This window comes from Motacilla alba, chromosome 2 (assembly GCF_015832195.1).
Source record: "Motacilla alba alba isolate MOTALB_02 chromosome 2, Motacilla_alba_V1.0_pri, whole genome shotgun sequence".
NCBI classification, from domain to species: Eukaryota; Metazoa; Chordata; class Aves; order Passeriformes; family Motacillidae; genus Motacilla; species Motacilla alba.
In genome coordinates, this window is record NC_052017.1 from 101,119,686 (window position 1) to 101,141,559 (window position 21,874).

Sequence of the window (21,874 nt, forward strand, 5' to 3'; positions counted from 1 at the left end):
GAGCAAAAGGTAAAACAGATGAACGTGTGTATAAGCATACATTGAAAACTGTAATGCAGGATTCAAATGATTTATTTATACAAACTCCAGGTTCAGTATAGAAAGGATTATGCAGAAAGTCAAACCCTGGCCTGTCAAAAAAAAGAAAAAAAAGTCTTCTTTAGCATTTGTTTCCAGAATGTCGCTGATAATTGTGTACAATCCTTCTTTAGCGTCTGGCTACATGGGAAGTCTTGCCACATAACAGTAGTGACATTGGCTCATAAAGTAAAAAGTTTGTCCAGGCTGGGTCAGTAGTTCTGGTCCTTTTTCTGGCTCATTAGCAGGACAAAATTTAAATCTGAATAGAATTGAGTTGAAGGGCTGGCAAAACACAGCCCCACATCAGGATCCTCTTCACAGAAAAAGAGTAGCCTGGTCAGAAGCCCTGGCTCCTAGCCACAAAATTATACAAGCATCCTAACAGCTTGTTCCTGCTTACGCAGCTGATGGAAAGCTCCTAGAGCAGAGCTGAAGTTCAGGTAGCTCTATAAGCAGGATTTCATTTCTTTTTCTGTGCTTGCCTTCAGACCTAGTAACCACAATAGTATTGGCTAAAAAAAATTTCTTGATAGTCTTCACATATCATCTGGTATTAAGGGTGGTTTCAGGACCACTGGCAACACCAGAGTTCCCTTCCATGGTAAGAGGCTTGGAGCTGGGACCCTGGACAGTGTTTGGCACTCCTGTAACAGGGCAAGGGTGGCAAGACTGCTCTCCCCACCATGCTCCAGAGCCAGAAAACTGACAGGGCGCCAGAGAGGAGGATTCCACCAGCCAAGGACCAAGCTGAGGGCCATTCCCAGGATCCCTAACAACAGGATCTCTGACAAATGTATTGATCTCTAAAATGTATCTATCCACTGTAAGCAATGAACAAACATTTCAAAAGCATTATACATTGCTGCAAGCAATTTAGTAGTTACTGCTGCTATCTATTGTTGCATCTACTTGATATTTATTCAGATTTTATTTTATTTAGATCTATTTCCAAAAATCCTCTCATAGAAGCTAAGTGAAAGACATTGAATGCTCTTTGTTTTGTCTGTGTTGTTAAAATAATCCAGAAAATTCCCATTGTCCAAATCCCTCAGGCCAGCAAACTGACCCTTTTATAGCCGTTGCCAGAAACTCTGTGAAACAGGGTTTTCCCACCTATGGCTAAGATGACTTTTTGACTCTTCATGAAGAGTAAGACAATTCACACTGCCTCCGGGCTGGAGCTACACACTGACAACCCCTTCTCTGGAGCCGATTCCCTTTTTTTGCCTGTTCCTATATCCGTTCCGTAGGTGGAACCTAAACCACACAGAGAGGGCCACTGCACGTAGGAAGGGAGGAGCAGCTGCAGCCGTGATCCCAGGCACAGCACTGCTCATCAACACGTCTCTTTGTTGCTAACTTCAGCCTCATTTCTTTCTGATGGGTGCCTGCCATCCTTGAAACAGCTCTAGTTTAGCAAAATAAACAATTGCAGGGGGGAGGAAGCAACCTTGGCTGAATTAAATTGCTCTTTGCTTGACGGAAAACATACCTGTTTCTAACTTGCTAAGTCCAGACTGTCTGGATCATGGCTACGAACTAGGGACAATTCAGAAAGACCAGTTTAGAAGAGCGCAGTCCCTGTGTTCTTACGCCTCAACTGCGGGATTTGATGCCACTCTTTTTTAAATCTTATTTAAGATGATACAGTGGAATAATTAGGGAAGCATTGGGAGATGTTGCATACAAGTTATAGCCTTTTGTGCCTCATGCAGCTTGGGCCCACCAGGGATTTCTTATTCTGCTGTAAAGGGGATTTTGGGCACGGAGCAGACTGGAGCTGAGCAGAAGGATCCATGACAACCCAATTTCCTGAAAACTCTCCCAAGTGGAATAGGGGCTGTGAAAGCCATGGGAACCATGCCAGAATTCAGTCAGAGCCACAGACCAACTGATGATTCACTCTCTAACAGAGGAAAAAAGACCCAAGCCCAACTTTATTTTAATTCAGGCTTTTCTCCTACTTTTGGCTCTTGTTCTGCAATGCTCTGCACGTGCTGAGCTCTAGACCTGAGAACTCCATGGACTCCGGGTGAACCAAAAGTCGAGAAAATGCTTAAATATCCATCTCCCACCTCCTCTAGGACCACCCAAATAAATGCAAAGGTGTCTTAAGGACAGAAGTAGATTAACTAGTGTAAATCAAAATCACATTTATAAATGCTTATTGGATCAGGGCCTTTATTTGTACAAGAAAAGACAATTGCAACAAAATAGAATATGGCTTTACTCATTAAATATGAGAAACACTGCTGATAGCATATGTTCGATTTTTCTTTTTAGCACAGCTTTAGCTACCATAACTTGACGAATCTCTTTTCCATTTTATAAACATTTGGTATGTGTTTTACAAAAAAGCCTTACTAACAGAAGGTTTAACTAAATAATTGATACATGATTCCAGAACTGAATATTAAATGCACTAGATCTTTTTTTTCCATACAGTTGCTACCATAACAGTAAGTATCGACCACAAAGCAGAAAACATAATTTTGAAATCTCATCTGAGCAGAATTATAATTGAGAGTTTGTTCACATACACCCCACATTTATATCCTACAAACATGCCAAAAAATACAGATGTTCATCACAAGATGAGATAAAAGGATGATTGCCAGAGACATAATGAAAATGCTCTGGTTTAATCTATTCATCCCAAGGTACACTGTCCAATTGTTTCAAACATGTTTATTTTGCTAATAATTTTAGAAATTTGGAGAAGAGAATTACCTGCTTCCACAGTCTAGTTCCATCCCCCAGTAAAATAGTCTAACGTGTGAAACTTAGAATTAAAAATGAAGGTGGAAAGTTGTTGTTGCTAGTTCTAAATATAACAAATATTGTGGGCTGTCGATGGCTAATGAACACAAATTGTGACTTCCGAAGCTGTATATTTAACCATTTGGCAATGTGACACATGTAGCTAAAGGCAGTAGGAAAGTCAGGACAGTAATTCATTTACCTAGAATTTTGGAATAGGAGCAATATTACAGACTTAATATGTGAGCTGGCTGTGAAATACACATTGCAGTCCATACAGAACAGTTTAAATAACACTGATTATTCAAAGTTTCCAATTGCCTTTGATTCTGAAATATTCTTAGCAAAAGGGTGATATATATAACTGACTGTGCCCTGCATGGATTGTCATTAGTGAAGAGCAGTATTATACATTCTAATCTAAAATTAATCCTGAACTAAGTAATGACGATAAGTCAGACATAAATTTTGAAGTGAAACCTCTTGGCTATAAAATGAAACAGCCAACCATGCTCACTGCTAAAATTTTAAACAGATTTTGCAGATGTAGCTCGGATAACAGATACTTTTATTTGGCTGACTTGAACTAAAAGAACATCCAATAATTGAAAGTATTTTTATTTAAATACTTTTTAAACAAAAAATGTATTACGATATAAGAACATTTTATGTGTTATAAAACAACCTTTGACAGGAGATAAAACCCCGTCTTCCTTTTTTTCATTTTCTTTTGTTTGCTTTTGAGCAAGTCTGTTATTAATTTTATACCTCATTCTACAGTTTTCTGAAAGAGATGCGGAAGACTATTGAGAAATACAATATTTGAGATACTGTTTGGCACCATCAGATGAATGGGTCTCTGTGAAGTCAGCCAGAAGTCTTTATGTTGTTCACAGCTGCCAGGGTGGGGAGAGATGTCTCCCTGAATTTTACTAGATCAGTCTAACTTCTTCTTGGGATGACTCAGAGCTGACATAGTTCTCCACCTTCTGCCCTGACAGTGCAGCCCCAAGTTGCCTGGTGGGTGCACTCCCATTCAGTTTCTGCCCAGTAGAACTGGCTTTCTGGACATGCCCTCCAGCAGCCATAAAATACTGTTTTCCACCTGACAAAATGACCTGGTGTTCTTAAGACTCAGTATTCTGTTAGCACGCCATCAGCCTGGCAGAGTGGGTTACATGAAATTAAGGTGACAGGCCCGACCCATGGTGCGGCCTTCTTTTGACCATAAAGAAGATTTGGTCTAGAAGAGCTGCTTTAGGTAAGGCAACCCAAGGTAAAGCTGTTCAGTGTTCCTGCCCCCATTGTTAATACCAACAGAGGAATATGGATTGTCTGTTTCATTGCTTATGTTTAGGCAATTTTGTGCATCTCAGAATGCACAAAAGAAGAAAAGCTGAGCTCAGAACACATGAGAAGGGTGGTCCCACGCCAAGATGAAGGATGGTTAGCTAGAGCTCCTCAAAGCCTGTCTTAGTTCCTGACACAACTGTGATATCATGGGCCTGTTTCTCAGATCCTGTGCTCCAACGACCTGATGTGTCTGCATTGAGCAGCCCAGCCTGTGCTCTGAACCATGCTTCCATTCCAAGATCAAAATCATGCCAATAGTTGGGTACAGAGCACCAATTACTTAGTGGATTGCCTTCTGGCTCTAAAACCTGATCATCTGATGTTAGCTTAAACAGCTCTGCATGGTACTCTTCTGGGTAAAGTAAAACTGTGTCAGTGCCTCCAGGATACTTCTCCCTTAACAGAGAGACTGAGAGATAATTTCAAGAGACTGCTGAGGTGAGGAGACTTGCTGTTATGAAGCCATTTTGCTAGCCCTGATATTTCAAGTAAGAATCTGAAGTCCTCTGTCTTAGTAAACGGCACCTAAAGTTGCATCCCACACCTTGGTGACACTTCAGTTAGTCCAACAAAGGGGTCAATGCATTTGTGTATCCTTAAACTTCCTTTGTTTATTTCTCTAAGTGAATTATCTCAATTGGATTAGTAAGCATTAAGATATTAATCTGTGTTGATTAACATTCTTTGAAACGTAGCTTTTACTGGAGATGAGAATACAACAAAACACTGAGAGCTGAACCCATGTCTGCTCTGCGTGGCATGGGACAGTGCTGAATGCCTCTAGCTTGATGTTCTGTTTCATGATGCTAACATTGCTAACCTGGGCACATATTTTTTAGACAATTGCAAAGAGTCCTTCCTTCTTTTTCCTGGAGAACAACGAACTAAATTTTCCCTAAGGGCTCCTCCCCTACGATGTATAATGCAGAAATGTAAACCTACTATTTCTGGTTAAAAATCTAGAAAGATGAAATCTGTTTTGATGACTAGAAGGGTTCATTGACTTGAAAGATTAACAATAGTTTTAAATTTTGATGGGTTTTTTGTTTTTCTCATTGATATTCTGTAAAAGTATAAACTGTCCTCTACCCAATAGGAGATACTGGAATTACAGTGAAACTGAAAGCATAACAACTGAATATAATACCTTGTGCTGATGTACCATAAGCACAAGTCCCATTTTTGGAGGGTAAACAAGATTAGGAAAAAATATTCAATGGATGGGACAATGAAGGACACTTTATATATTTAACAAGTCTGGACTAGAATTATCTTGAGGAAGCAAATAAATTCATATAACAACCTTTGCCCTCTTATTTATAAAATGTGGTTTCTTTCTTTCAGCAGAAAAGTTGAAATGAAACCTTAGTCACCAGTATGCATACGAACTCTTTGGCACACCTCCTAAGGAGCATTAACACCAGTATCCTGAATTAATTCCAGTGTAGGCAATTTGGCTTATTACATTTAGAGGGAGTTTCAATTAGACAGAGTGTTCTTCCATTTATACTGAATACAAACTGTTGTTTGTTGGATATGCTGAAGAGTCACTGTGTTTCACCTCTGCAAGATCACAGTATTGGGTGATCTGAATCTTAAATACAATTTGAGTTTACCTTTGTTTATTAGAAGCATCTTCTTCATGGAAGATTCTCCAAAACTTATAAAATGTTTAAGTACAAATTTTGTAATAGCTTTGTGATAAAAAAGTCCATTTTCATTCTAAGCATAGGTGTTAAGTCCATTGGAAGTTTCACACAGTTTCTTTGTTGCTTTGTTGCAAGATTTGTTGCTGAAGATTTTGGTTTTGTTTTTTTCATGTTTCCAGTAAGATGTCTTTGGACAGGGTTTTATTTAGCAGTTTTTCTTGGATGTATAATCTCTGTCGATAACACAAATTATCAAGTAGATCTGAAGAAGATCTGGTTCGTCATAAAGACTTAGGGGTTTCATTTGTAAAGGAAACATATTTGAATCTGTTTAAGAAATGTCTCTTGAATGCTGACCAGTGTTGGACATCCTGAGAACCCAAAGACAGGAACATACAATTGCTTAGGGCTGTGACCGTACAAGCTTTCCCAGGAAGAACAGGCTTTCCTAGGTGTCCTTTTCTGACACCATTTATCTTACAAGTAATGCTTTTTATAGCAAGCCAGCATCAAGGAGATATTCCCTCTGTCAGAAGACTGTTGTACGGATCTCCTTGCTGTCATGTGGAACTCTTTTAAGCATGAAAAGTCAGAATTATCCCCGTTTTTGCAGAGAAGTGCAACATACGTAACATGTCAAGCACAGGTCCAGGAAAACAAGCTAAGGAAAAGTTAAACCACCACTGTATTCTTCCTTTTTCCCCAATGTAAATACAGCCCTTCTGGCTCCTGGGAAGGAAATGCCACATGGGAAGAGCATGAAATGACTATCAGGAAAGTACACCGCTCCTGATGGATAGGATGGCAGGGAGAGGCAGTTTGGGTAGGACAAAGGTGTGGGCGCAGGCATAGGGGTTGTTTACCAGTTTGTGGCTGACCTTCATTCCCCTTTGTGTCACATCCATTCTGTTGGAGTCAACCTTGCTTCCTTTCACAAAAAGGGTCTTTTGTGTGCTTATTAACACTATTAGCACTGGCTGTTTTCTAATTCCGAGTAATAATTGAGAAACTCTAATTACTGTAATTACAATGCTCCAGGGGTGAGGTTTTATTTTTTATAATTATTTATAGTGATTTTGTTTGTGAAGACTTTGTTACATTAAAAGCATGATAGACAATCATAAGTCCTTGCAGTGCATTTATTTATAACCACCTCTACTGAATTTTGCAGCATTTTGAATTTTTCAGCATTTATTAATCAGTTATTACTAAATTTCTTCTGCCTAAAGCAAGTGGGAGAGAAAGTGACTACTGAAAAATGACAAATAATGTGACATGCCAAGTTTGATTCTGCCAACTGAGTACTAGTACCAACCCAACAAGAACAAAGATGGAGGTGACAGCTAGATGGCACAATTGAATATATTCTAAATCTTCCCACCATGCTTCTTTTCAAGGAAGACAGAAATGTTTCAGTGTGTGTAAATACTGAAACAAATCAAGAAGCACCTGAGACTTTGGCCAGTACATAAACACCTTGATCCCATTCCCATTGCTTTTCTGGGTCTTTGGGAGTTTGCCCTCCAGAGCGGTCTCTTGGAGTAAGCAAGATGTTCCTCTGAGTCTACTTCACGATCACGCCATATGATCGTAACATCATCACACTGCTGGATAAAAATTTTTGCTTCTTAAAGAATAATCCACCAGATTATGCTAAATCTCTCAGGTAAAGATGCTCCCTGAAATGACAATATCTTCCTCTCCTCTACCACTTACAGACATGGGCACATAGGCCTCTTGCACTAATATAATCCAGAATACATTACTTGGAAACAGCTTGTTGTCACACTGATGTAATTATATGAGTCTTGATTCTTGTTTATGCTTTTTATCCGTTAGTGTGTGACTTGGAAAATTCTGATTCTTGGATCATTACCATTAATTACTTGCCATTTTCTTTTTGTGAACTTCAGTGTGAGAGGAAAATTGTTGATCCCAGCATGAAGAAGACAGAGACCTCAGAGACCTTTTTTTCAAGGTTGCTTCAAGGGCTGCTTATTTGTTTAGGTTTTTTTTTGTAAAAGTTGTTGTCAACCTAGGCCAACCTTAACAAGCACCACTTCATCATCCTTTATCAAAGAACTATTCATGCAACTCAGCAATGCTTTTTCTAAATGACTGTGGGACCTCATTTTGATTTTTAATAAACAGTCACATTCTAATGAGGTCTTCATAAAACTGACTAAATATGTTTAGAAATCATTAGCTTAAATTATCAGTGCAAAAGTCTCCTTAGGGAGCCCTGCAGATTTTGTGATAAGACTTCTGGCAGATGTATTAGTGTAACAGCTCAAGCTAGGTCTGAATTTCCACACAAGCAGTGTAAATGTGAGTGACTGGGTAACAGGCTACTAGATAAAGAGCTAAATGTCCCTCAGGCGGGTTCATTAAAGAGAGAAAACAATCAAAACACATTTTGGTGCCATTTAAATACCAGGTGCACAGCAGTCTGCAGGTGCCAGAAATACTGACAAGGGTCCCTCGCTGGAACACACAAGAGCTTAAAGGGATGTGCAGTTCTGACAAGTGTGCCTCAGATAATGACAGATATTGGCAGGTGTACCCGGACCCTGCTGGAGGGTAATGGGGGACTGAGTCATTTGCAGCAGGTGCCTGTATTAGGGACAGCCTCATGGTGATTCCTCCAGCAGCAATTAAAACAGTCCTGATGCATAATGCTCCAGGGCAAGAAGCAAGTTCCTAGCACTGATTTAATGACTATCCAGCCAGTACTGGAAAACAAATACAAATACGCCCCCTCAATGATTAATTCATGAAGGCCGTACACCGTGTGGCAAACATGTTAAATTCGGAAAATTCCTGTTTCCTGAAAATGCAAAAAAATTTTCCTCCTTGGCTTATCATGGGTCAACATGGCTAAAAAGTAAAAAATAAGAAACTCTTATAAATCTTATAGCAGTGATAGCAATAGAAATAGAAAACCTCAGGTTTGGGAAGGTTATAAAGGTTTGCTCTACAGGATTGCTACCAAAAGTCCATTAAAATCATTACTACTCAAGGTGGCACACAGCTTGTGTTAGGGGCTGCAGGACAGATGGTGTGTTTGCAATTTGTCTCCTTGTTGCTGATGATTCCAGCTCTGGGAGTGGCACAAAAACACCAATGGAAGAGTGAGTGCATTGTTCTGTGGCTCATAGGATTTTATTTCCATTAAAAGCTCATTTCAATTTCTGCTCTCTGATTTCACCTGTGCTGGCCTCGAGAGAAAGTGAGAACAAAGTCATTTCTACCACTGCCAGAAACAACAAAGCTGCAGATCTGTATCCCACTAGGACTCTTGCACCCTGAAGAAATCTCCACGGTGGCACAAAGCATTCCTTGCTGCTGTGGGAATGTGCTGTGCACCTAAATGCTGTGAGCAGAGGCTGCCAGCACTGGCACCAAGACTGGTGTCTCCCTTGCTGACATCTGACAGTTCACTCTAATTGGCGCTTCCAAATACTGACTTTGGGAAAACAGCATGTGGTTTCATGCAGAATGCTGTTTTTGCTCTCAGGCTTGTTTATTCATACCCTGAAAACATCCCTTTTTAAGTTGTTCGCTTGGGCACTTATGAATGTGTATAAAGCTTTAACAAAGAGGTTTGCTGGAGAGCTTCCTATTCTTACAAATCCATCTGATTTGAATTGCTACGTGACCATCCAGCTATTTCTACCTTCTTCCTCAGTCAAGGGACTGCATTTTTAAAACAGCCTCCATGATCCCTCTTTGTGTCTGCAATTAGTTATACATGTGCTCCTGCAGCAGGTGTTAATTGCAGTCACAATCCTCATCTTTTTTACATCTAAAAATAATACTGGCACGTGATCCGTAAGCAGGCTTGAGCGCACAGATACCTAACTGTTAAGATTTATATTAGTTCACAAAGGACATATGGAAGAATAAGCTGAGATTGTAAAACTGGACTTCCTCAAAAAGACTTCAAATCACACCACATAAACAGTGCTCACTCCTAATGCAAATGCTACAGGGCAGAGGCGGTATCAGACACTCCACCAGTGTGAAACTAAAAACATCTCTTAAAACCATGCTGCTCAAACCAAGATGTGTGCACTTCACTTCTTATTTCAAACTCTGATTTACAATAATTACTGTAGTTCCCATAAAAAGCAGTGGGATTTCTTTTCATATCAAATGAAAGCTGTATGCCAAATTCCTAAGCAAATTTTCTTGAAAAAACCATCCCAGATGAGAACTAAGACAGCAGTGCACAGACAAAGCAGTAAATGAAAAGACTCACTTACTGACATTTGTGTGAAACACAGAAAAAGGATCCATTCAATACTTGTTGAAAACAAAATTAGCCATAATAACCAGAGTAGGAAGCCTACTTTAAAAGTTTCCAAGCAAAGAAAGAAAGTTACACAGTATCAGTCAGGTAACTCAAGCTTTCCTTTACTATCCCACTCCAGAACATGACCTCCTGATCAACAAACAGTGCGCAAATGTGTTAAACTAATTGTTTCTGTTTTAGTCCAGAAGGCTTTCAGGAAGGAAAACCCAAACAAGCCAGACCAATTTAGACATATATACCAAGAAACAACTTCATAGTTTAACTACTCAGACATCTGTTTCAGAATTGCCCCCTTAGCCTTCCTTAAAAAAAATAAAGAAATGATTCCATACCTTTTTCTGCATTAAATATACTGACTTTCTTAAGAGAAATGGTATATCTGATATGTGTACAAACATATGACACCTCCCCTCTTTGTCAGTCTCTGCAGACTCTGCTGTACAGAGTGCAGCTTTATCAGTCTCTTTTTCATTGTGCTGATGGTAACAAAGCCAAGCATCCAAGGCATGTTTAAAAATAATGGATAATGAACTTCTCAGAACAGGCAGTCATACATATTTTATGTGCTATACTTAGTATTTAAGAACCTTGTTGGTCTGTTATTTAATTTTGAAAAACAAACAGCTTAGAGGTCTTTCATCTTCTTAAGTACAAAAACCACTTACCCTTCCCACTTCTACGAGATTAGTAACCATGATTATGCTTGCTGTGTTTTCATGCCATACCATCCTCCAGAAGTCATATATTGTCTCCTGCATTGGTCCTGAAACAATAAATCAAATGAAAGGTTACTATCTGAAAGTCTCATGATTGGAAGCTTGTCTCTGGGGAACTTTGTGAAACTGTGACTGTACACATATATTCGTATCACTATCATCATATTTTTCATTTAGGATAGGTCAATTTCTTTTCTGTCATCTGACCTATCTGCATTAAAGTATTTTTCTCCTGAAATAGTGTTCTGAAGAAAATTCCACTTAGGTATTTATCTCCATAATACCCAGAAGTGGAATTATAAAAAATGGATAACATCACTCTTTCTTTTAGCAATTGGATGATAACCTAGGGAAGGTGTATTTGGAATGAAATGAGCCTCAATGGAGTATGTGGCCTTTCCTGGTTTCTAATATTTTTCTTAGTGTACACTATTCATCAAATTAGCCCAGCTCCTAAATTGTAGTTCCTGAAGTGAGACAGAAGTTACAGTTTTTTTGCTGCAGTGTATCACTTTGGAAAACAGCGGGGAAAGCGGCAAAGAAACCTGATGTGCCGTGGCAGCAGGTCCTCTGCAGTGCCTCTCCCAACCTGTGTGCTTCTGTTCATGAACACACAGGGCTTCCTTCAGCATCATGCTGAAGCTGGGTACCAGCTCACAGGAAATAATACAGAAATGCAAAATGTTGAGAAAAAAACCACATCTCTTTGTGTGCACCTGGTCCTGTCTGTTTGTAGCCTCCACCTCTTACCCGTAGTGCTTAGTGTGCCACCCCAATTTTAAACCAGTGCTTTAAAATCACTGAGCCAGTAAGAGTAAACAATATAAACTATAAGCTTAACATCCATACTGAATCCATTACTGAGCTGTCACATTGCAGTAAACAATTAGGGGCTTATTTAGAGGAATGACTTAAATCTAAGCTAATTGGAGAACAAATGGATAATGCATTGCCCTAATGTTCCTTTAGTAAAAGAAGCCAACACTCTTCAAGCATTACCAAACCATATATTGACAGATTTGGGCAGTTTGGCACTCATGTTGTGTATTTTGATCTCCCTTTGAAAATAAAATATTCACTCTGAAATAAAGCATTTAGCATAAAATGCAGTAATTTATTATTACTATATTGTCACAGCAGAGGGCTTGGACCAGGGATTCAAAGATGCCTTCCATCCCAAACCATTCTGTGACTTTGTGACTCTCTGACATTATAGGCAAGCCAAAACCAACTCACTAGGCAAATAGCATCACAGTTATGACATAACTTAGATCTGAAATTTAAGAAAAAGGTAGTAGACTAAAAATCTTGAATTTTTAAAAAACTGTATTTATTTGCAGCAATTCCAAATGATAATTTTTCCACCCACAATTTGCACAGATCATTTAAAGAAGCTATGCATTCTTCTCCTTATTTTATCAATCTTTAAAAATGATGCATATATTATGAGTTTCATAGGTCTCCTTATAGTTTTCATTTCCTTACAGGTTTCCTTGAATTGCTTTCATTGTTCATGTAACAGGAGAAAAAGCCATTTAAAACAACAGGAAATGATGACTGTTGGAACACAAGAAATGTCAGAAGGTCTTAAGAGTAGAATTAACAGCAGAATCTCAAACTGCAGTTTCTGAAATTACTAAATTCAAGCTGATGTTATAGCTGCAAAACTGAACACCTTTCTTCTCTTCTTTAAATTAACAGCACAGAACAGGTGATACTTTTGTGAGATTTCATTCTGAACTTCAACAATAGTTTAATTGTTCTCCATCATATGGAAATTTACGGCAAGCATTTTACTTCTACCTAAGTGTCCTGGATATGTGATACAGTCATGGTCCAAGCGCAATTTTGAATGTCACAGTAAAATAATTAGTATATATTCCAGTGAAAGTTTAGCTTGTTTGTGTTTTAATATTCTAGGATTCAATGTAGCTTTGTTTTGCAATTAAAGTCATGACAGCACTGGAAAGGTTTTGTGCCAGCCTCTCCTACTGATTATAAGGAATCAGAGTATTTCCCTCACTCTAGGAAAATACTGTTTCTGTATAGCCTTCTTCCTTCCTCTCAGATCTTATACAAATATTCAGCTCAATTACTGCTGCTATTATCTTTCAAGGAGCATAGCTAAAAGTTGGATTAGGGAAAGGTGGTTTTCCACACAGTAGTGTCCTGGAAAAAGCCTGCAAGTCCATAACACATTATTAACATTATGCTTGATCAAGGACAAAAAAACAACAACATTATTGCTTCAAGAATCCTGGTTTAGTGGAGAAAATCTAGATTGCTCCCCTGCATTCTGTCTTCATAGGACTGTGTGATGCTTCAATAAATTTAAGCTGAGCATATTTTTGGTAATGCTGCAGGAAAGGTATGTGGTCTACACATCTACACAGGTCTTGCCCCCTTGCAAGAAGCCAGAATCTTTGAAAAACTGTGGGGCAATGTAGCAAGTTTCTTTATATATTAATTCAGTTTTCTTTCCCACAGATTCACTTGAGATACAAGACAGTTGGGCCCTACATTGTAACAATCATTTCTTTTTGATAGCTCTGGGATAACCTGCAACAATTTAATCCTGATTTCTTTTTTCTCTACAGACTGCATAATTTGTGCTGTGATTTAAAGATTCCTACATTTCAAATCCAGAAATCACAAGTTGCAACTGGGAAGAGATCCTAACTAACTTATTCCTGTAGATTTTGAATTTGTCTTTCTCCATAAAGAAAAAAAAGACAATAAATTATAAGAAGAAGAAATCTTTAGGAAAAGTAATGGTTTTTTGCAGGCCAGAGAAAGAGCTGAGCTATAAGAAGTTTTTCAACCTTGATTCTAAGTCTTAGAAGAAATGTCCTATTCTGCAATGCAGAGTATGCTCGTGTCAATCTTACTATCCAAATAACACAACCATTAAAATTAAAATTAATTAAAAGTGCTTGACAGGATTTCCTGGTCTCCCTTCATATTCTCATATGTTTTCTTGCTTTTTGAGTCCAATTCTTACATGTAGCCTCCAAACTTCTTTCACGTTCAAGACACTGAAAAAAAACCCACCCCAAAACCTACCTTAAAGTCTCAGTTAGCAATCCTTCTATATCCCATTATTCTATTCTTCTTGACATTTTAAAAAATATTTTCTGACATATTAAAAAAATATTACTTGTGTCCAGCAAGAATTGAAAAGCACTACAGGCTAGGTAAGATTGTGGGATTTATTGTCCTGAAGAGCTAAACAATTTGATTCCAGAGACTTGTGGTAGGAGGACAAAAAGGCTGTAATTGTTCTAAGCATCAGCTTAACAGATGTGTGCACAATAGGCAGAAAGGTTATTCTCAGCAGTTGCCCCCTTGCAGGAGGAGAAGGCCTGAAGAGAAGGTACTGTGCTACTCGACAGAAAGCCTGTGGCACACCCCATTAGCTCCACAATACAGTACTTGCTATCAAAAATCTCTGCTGTGAAAAAAAAGAGATCACCAACATACTGCAACCAGAAGATGAAAAGCAAAGGAAGATAAGAAAAAGAAATCAAACCTCCAAACCCCTAGCTAATTAAATGCATTATTGAAAAAACTCAACAGAAACGATTGGTTTTGTATATTACAACCATTGGTTCTATTACCAGCAGTAGTTAGTTGCTGCTCTGGGAACAAAAACATATTAGGAAATGGAACACCACACAGCTTTTATGAACAGTTTAGACTCTTTAAAGCTGCTTTTGTAGCCAGTTTTCTAGTTCCTCTACTTCTGCTTCCTATTGTGAAACCCACTTCTGAAAACTGGTATTGCTACTGGGGTATGAGATCAATTTGAATGTGATGAACTAGCCCAGAATATAGGAAAAAGTGTTCAGGTGGAGGGAATAAAGCACACAAAGAAACAAGTAAAGCCTGAATCCTGAAGCATACATAGTACTTACCCACACAGGACTTTTAAATCTGTGGGTCATTTTTCAATTTCTAGGAAAGCAGGCAGCTTAGACAAGGAACAAACAGCTTCTAAAATATTTTTCTAGCATAGAATGTCAAATCCACAAGCTAACATTTGGTTCACCTGAGACCAAGTTCAGTGATAGATATTAAAGCTAGAAATGTGCAGAAAATGAACAGATACCCTTAAGCTCCAAAGGCTCCCCAGGGACAGTGCATGGGTAGTGGGAGCCATAAATATGTGCTGATAGAGGCACGGGACTGACAAGATGCAAGACTTATACCTGCAGCAGTTAAATTCCATCTTGAAAAGAGAGCAGAAATACCCCTTACAGTGAGTAGCCACAACCACACTGCATGAGGAGGTGATTATAAAATGGTCCCTTCACCTACTGGTTACTGTGGTTTCTGGTAGCAATGATAACTGCCTCCACTTTTTAGTGAAGCAAAACCTGCTGCTTGCTGCTGCGACTGCCTACAGCTGGACTACTGAAAGACACTTAGCTAATATACCTACTTAGAGGGAGCTGCATTTTAGCCCTCATTCTTTTACTATATATGTTCCCTTCAAAATGAACTTGAGATACAGTGAGTGTTTTCCTATTAAGAGATATGGCTGCACGGCAACAACAATAACAACAAAAGCCCAAAAGCAATGATTCCCTTTGCAACTACAGTGTCAAAAACTCCCAAACCCATTATGTAGCAGAACTTGTCTAAAATACACTCAAAAGCATAAAATCAGAGGGGAATAAAATATTGGGAGAGGACACTACAAGGTAGTAGGTTAAAAATTTCAAGAACTCTTGTTTTCCTAATAAACCTTTTGGGACAGATGTAGCTATTACTAGGATAATTTATTTCACAGGAGGAAAAAACCTGAAAATTTGCACTGCTAGTCCAGAGATTTGATAATCCACAAGAATGTGTTATTTGCTCTTTTAACCATGCTAAAATTTGGAGGTAAATAAGCCTCCAGAAAAAGGTTATGTAATAAACTGCAGCTAATTGTTACTTTACACTATAAATGTCACTGACTGCAGGCAAGGGAACATCTCCCGTACATGGAATACATTTTTTTCCTACTCAGTAAGGCACTTTTGCCCAAGATTTTGCCAAAAGGACTTTATAGGTGCATCACTATGTGACCAAACTTTCATGATTGTTCAGTTCAGTTAGTCTCCCAATTACCTCATGGGAAGCTCATCCCTGGTCAGCAGCTCTGCAAATCTGGACACCTCCTTAGGTGACTAGGTGTAGGCTAAGGAGTCTTAAGATTGAATTCTAATTTTTCAGAAAGTAATCTGTTTTCATGTTCCTATCTAAAATAGTCAGCTTACTGTTGAGAAGAGGTACAGATCCCAGTTGTGCTGACTTTGCCAACCTGCAAGATAAACTGCTGAGTTCAGTATTTTTTTATACTTCCATGACCCCACAGCAGTACAGCTGTTGCTGAATCATCTTCACCTTCCCAAATAAGCCGGTTTCTGGAATGGAAGGTAATTTGAAGATCTCCTCAATTGCTGGTAATCTGATTTGTCAGGGGCAATCTTCACCATGTGCTTGTTGAATACTTATGGTATAGCATGCATTGAACTTTCACTCATGCTTCCAGGAGCTCTTAAGGATTTAATGCCTCTATGAAGCCCAGAACAAAACCCTGCTAAAACTTCAAAAACTCAGGCAAAGATTATGCAGTCTTTTCTCTCTCAAAATAGGTGTAGACATTGGTTTTCTATTGTAACATATACACTTAACTTTAAAGGTTTACACAAGAGCATTTTCATAGGCGCAGTATGTGTGTTCCTATTGTATGAACAATTTTGATATCTGAGATAAAGCTGAAGTCAGGACATCACTACACCATATGAGCCCACTGCTCACCACTAGCTATCAAAATGCATACAGATCAGTCTTTTGTGTTTCTAGGTCTCAAGAAAATAATGATGAAAGAGAATCAGGTCACATAACCTGGAAGTCTTCTAAATGCCTTAATGAAGTCCTCCAAAGTCTGCTCCAGAAACTAAAAGAGCATTGAGGGTAAAAGGCACCCCAGTGCCATCCACCTGTTCACTTTAACTGCAGTCTCCTCCAGTCCTATCACTGTAAGAATGAGCACATTAAAAAGCAACAGACATTTGTACTGGCAAAACTTGGCCACTAATGCTTCAATGTTATTTATTAATTGCTAGTTTCTAGCTGTCATACACATTTTGTGCACTAAAGAATCTCAATGAAATAAATAAAACCCCTATAATGAGCTGAAAAACCCCATGTTTTCACTTTTATCCCTTTATTTCATTCAAATTCATATTTAATTCTACTGTAGAGTGTGATGACATTTGAAAAGCACTTTCTAACTTTTGCCTTACAAGTATTAATCATTACATAATCTTCAACAGGGCTATATTGTAATTATACAGCTATGCTGGATTTCCTGATAAAATCTTCCTTCCAATGTCTCTTGCCTTAGAAAAAATATAAATAAACAAAGTTGTGGATGGCTTACCAACGGGGCTGGTTCCCTACAGACATGTTAGAGTAGCAAGGATGGCTGAGGCTGTGGCTGCTCCCATGGAATAATCTTCTGCCCCAATCTAAGACCTTATTTTAACAATTCTTTCACTGTAGTAGATTCAGAGATTGCACAGAGAGAAGCCAACTGCTTGCAGAGGCAGTAATGGCCTCACAGTCAGCTGAGAAAAGCTACCAGTTTGTAAGCAAAAAATTCTACTAGAACTTAATTCACGAGCAAACAGAATTGTTTGTTTTCTCCTAACACTAGCTTTAACCCAGGCTTCAGAACACACCATGCATATCAGATATATCTGAGTTGCAGCCAGTCTGCCATTTCTTCTTTTGGCCTTTTGCAACAATACCACCTTATAATGCTTGCCCCCAAAATACCAGTATGAGCAACACTGTTCAACAGTAAGTCGCCTCAGCTATACTCAAATGGGTTAATCAGGACTGAGATATAAATTTAAAATGTGCTTTTCATTATTTCCTTACTTAGATGGATTGTCAATAAGAAACAGATCTGAATGAATCCTGTTAGCTTGACATTTCTGGAAAATGCTGCTTATATAGCAAGCTGAAATGCTTTATTGGTACAAATCCTGCCTAGTGCAGCTACTGGCAACGTAGAGGCTTTCTACTGTATCCTTTGCTCTGGAAAAACACAGCTTTCTCTCATTACCAGCCAAGGGACAGCACAGTGAATAGTAATTGGCTGATTTTCAAGCACAAACTGAATCCTACCTGCTTTGAGCTAGCCAGTCAGCCAGCCCTGCTGCCTGCACACTGCTGTATGGGAAAATTGGCTTTCAGAAAATGAAATGTTCAAAGTGCTTTCAAGTCCCATTAGCTTTCAACAAGGCTTAGATTACTAAGTGACTGTGGAGCATGTGGAAATTTTATGTATAGCTCCCATGAGACTGACCAGTGCTTTGGCTGGCTTTCTAAACCACCTACTCCTATATTTAAGGAGTCAGCACTAGACCTCTTACAGGAAGAATAGGAGAAGATTGACCTGTAAATTCTCCATCTCTTTCCAAAAATAAAAATAAAACAAAAACATTGCTATTTACAATGTACAGTAGTGGGGAGCCAGAGTCCCACTGTTTTATGAAATAATGCAAGTGTTTCACAAATAGCTAAAATAAAAAACCCCTCCATTCTGAATTCCCAGTTTAATATAGAGATACATAAAAATGTTATCCTTTGAGCAATGATAAAACTGATTACTCCAGAGATTTTTTTCCTTTAAAATTGCTCATTTCATAAAGCTAGATAATTGGTTTGAAAATGCATACTTTCTAAATGTATGTATATTCACATACACATCAGCTGTTGGCTAGAGCTGGATCATTTCTCTTGTTGGCATTTCCTCTGCTCCTATTCTGCAATGATTCTGTGGCTAGTCAGATGGAGGAATGTGGTATTTATTCTCTGGAATATCATATTTTCTTTATTGATACAGATCTAACTGGGCTGGAACAGTGCCCATCTCAATGCATTATTTTGTCTGCATTATGGTACTATCTAAAATCCCAGTCTGACTGGAGCTCCATTGAGCAGAATTGCCTTACATACACAATGCCCATGAATACACAAAAGGTATTCATGCCCCTCAGTCATAAGAAGCCAAACACACCTTGAAAGACAACAGAAGTGAGGTAGGGTTTGAAAGACCTGAACAGGCTTGGGTACAATACACAGCAACCACAATGTGACAGCTTCTACCATTCCTGAATCATCTTACCTGTTCCTGCTCCATGTTAGTACATGGAAATACTACATTTTCAGAAACAAGACATTGCTGAGCTTATTTTAAAGGCTGTGACCACACTTTATTTGTGCACCCTTGACAGGTGCTATTTAAGACATTTTTATACCACTACAGCTAATGCTGTCAGCTAAGTTTCCATCTAATAAAGTGTTGCACACTTATTGATTGACATTTCTCCATGGTCAGATTTCCAATACTAGTTCAGTTTGTTCTATTTGAACAAAATAAAATGAAAATGTCATATGGTTTTCCAAAGAATAAATAGCACATTTCCACAACACCTTATGATTACTCAGAGAAGTACTGCAGACTGGTAACAGAGGAAATGGCAGCAACAGAAATTGTCCAGATTTAAACAGATGAGACAAAGCTGAATGCAATAAAAGCAGTGTACATAGTACTACTGTCCATGTATGCACCCTTATGCCACTCAAGAGAGCTGATTTTCTGATCTTAACTGCAGGAAACTAAAGAAAAAACTAACATCAAAACAGTGTAGTTCTAGTTGAATATTGTTAATCCAGTCTAACTGAAGGACTCTTATATAATTTGCTTGCCCCACAGCAAGAGAGATGTTAAATGGTCTGCTCCTCTCATTAACATTTTCTCAGACTGTGTAAATCAAGCCTCTTCCAAATTCTGAATTACATGTAGCACTCCTGTGGGTTAGGAATTCCCTAGTGAGGGCTATGTGGGATACCTGAGTAATGCCAGAGCCTTGAATCTTTACCTTGCAGCTTCTAAGATAGCACTGCTAGACAGTGGCTTGCAGAGAGCATGCTTCAGATTTTTCTTCTACGAAACAGGAAAGCTTTGAATAATGCAATTGTAACTAGAGGCCTTGATGTATTTTCCAATGGAGTGTACTGGCTACAGAGAAGTAAGTCCCACTCATACATGGACCTTCTTTCACTCTATATTCTACAGATATTTTAATTGCTTAATTATAGTCAGGCATGTCAGAAGAACAAGGGGTGACTCATTTGGTAACCTGAGATATGGGTACAAATACATCAGATGGGACAGCAACAAGAGGTACTGGCTCTCTGCCTGAGGTCACAGCTCTGACTGAAGGGTTATTCCTGGAGGCTTGAGACCACGGTTCAAACCTGAGCTGTCTTTTGTGAGAACAGTCCAACAGAAAGTTTCAGGTGCTGAATCAGTGTTTTCCACCAAGAAAGCTGTTTATGTTTCTAATTTGTGCATTCGTCTTAATAAGCGTGATTTGCATCATGGAAATATGAATACCTATTAATCACTCATTCTAAATAGCTCATCTGAGCTTGGAAAGACTAACACATACAGATTTTTTTTTTTTTGTAAAAAACATGCTGCAACTAACATTTCCAAAACAAAAATCTTAAGTAATTGACTTGTTGAACCGGGCTCTTCATATCAACTTGTAATGTAGAATCAATTTTGATGATGGATGAGAAGTTTAAGATCATTTTATCCCCTTCAGTAGAAGGTTCCTTAGGGAATGGACAAAAGAACCTAATTAGTCTTTTGCATTTCTACTTTCTATTTCCATGCTGAGTCAATCATAAGCATCAGATTGTAATAAAATCATCACTATTCTCTAGCTTAAGAATATGAGTTCATTTTGGCTACTTGTTTCTTTTATTTTTCCCCAAGGACCTTATTGTGAAGGAATGTTGCTCATGCCTGTGAGTAAGATATTCAGATGCTGTATTTTTTTAATCTTGTACTGGGAGTTTAAGTGCATTAACATGAACACTTTACCTAAATGAACAAACAAGATAATTTAGTCTGCATTAAAGCATAAGTAAAAATGCTTGGAAAAAACTTCTGTCACAGTTTATTGTCCTGATAAGTATCTCATGAGTGAGACACATCACTCACAATGTATTTTGATATTTAAGAGTAGAGAACATTGGTACATTTACTTCTTCCTCACAGAAATAGTCAGTACCAAACAACTACTAGTCAGATCAAGATATGTACAAAAGTAATTAAAACAGATTTTATTTGATATTTTAAAATGATATTTTTCTTTTCAATGTCAAGAAAATTATGATTAAAAATAAAATCTGTGTAACCAAAAACTCAGCACTATTATCTGTTGTTATTTTAGGGGACAACCTGGTTATTTTCACCACTTTGTTTAGGAAAGGGCAATGTTAATGTTTTAATTCTGTTTTATTCATTATATTTTATGGGAGACTGCAGTATTTGATGTACACTGTAAACAAGGAATACCATTCTAACATGTCAAGTGTATTTGTGCTCAGTATAGACACAATACATGAACATGCTTGCAACAGATTTAGAAACAGCAGAGAGAATCTTCAGTCTACATCTGAATATGCAACTGCATGGAAGAATATAGATGGACAGGTAAAGAAATTAATCTAATAAGCCTGTATCTTTTTCTTGCTTTCAAAGGCAGTGCTTCAAAATCACCTGGACTGTCATGTGCATAGATGGCCATATCAATACAGAGATTTCAGTTACCACCAAAGGATATATAAGAGAGAAAAGACGACAGACTTCAAAGATTTGGATATGGTTACAAGACAAAAAAACCAAATCAAAACAAAAACAATCAACCAAAAACCACACAAACACAAAAAAACCCTCAACTCCCCCCAAAAAAACCCAAACCACCCAAAACCACCAAAAAACCAAAAAAAAAAACACCCCACCCCAGTTTATTTGCTTCTTGATACATTTGTTTCTGAAATACATTTTGTTTTGTAAATTTGCTACACTAGTTATTTCTATCTAGGAGATAAGAAGACCAAAAACCTTCTTCCTCCAGACT

The 21,874-nt window shown here is 38.2% G+C and overlaps 1 protein-coding gene across 11 annotated transcripts in view; it reads right to left on the reverse strand.

Annotated features, from left to right (window-relative positions):
- PTPRM (protein tyrosine phosphatase receptor type M) overlaps positions 1–21,874 on the reverse strand; it is a 442,907-nt gene that overhangs the window by 23,317 nt on the left and 397,716 nt on the right. For all 11 annotated transcript variants that reach the window (XM_038129430.1, XM_038129425.1, XM_038129423.1 and 8 more), the window contains one exon: positions 10,824–10,921. In XM_038129430.1, the coding sequence (XP_037985358.1) occupies positions 10,824–10,921 (98 nt within the window). The remainder of the gene's footprint in view (positions 1–10,823; positions 10,922–21,874) is intronic.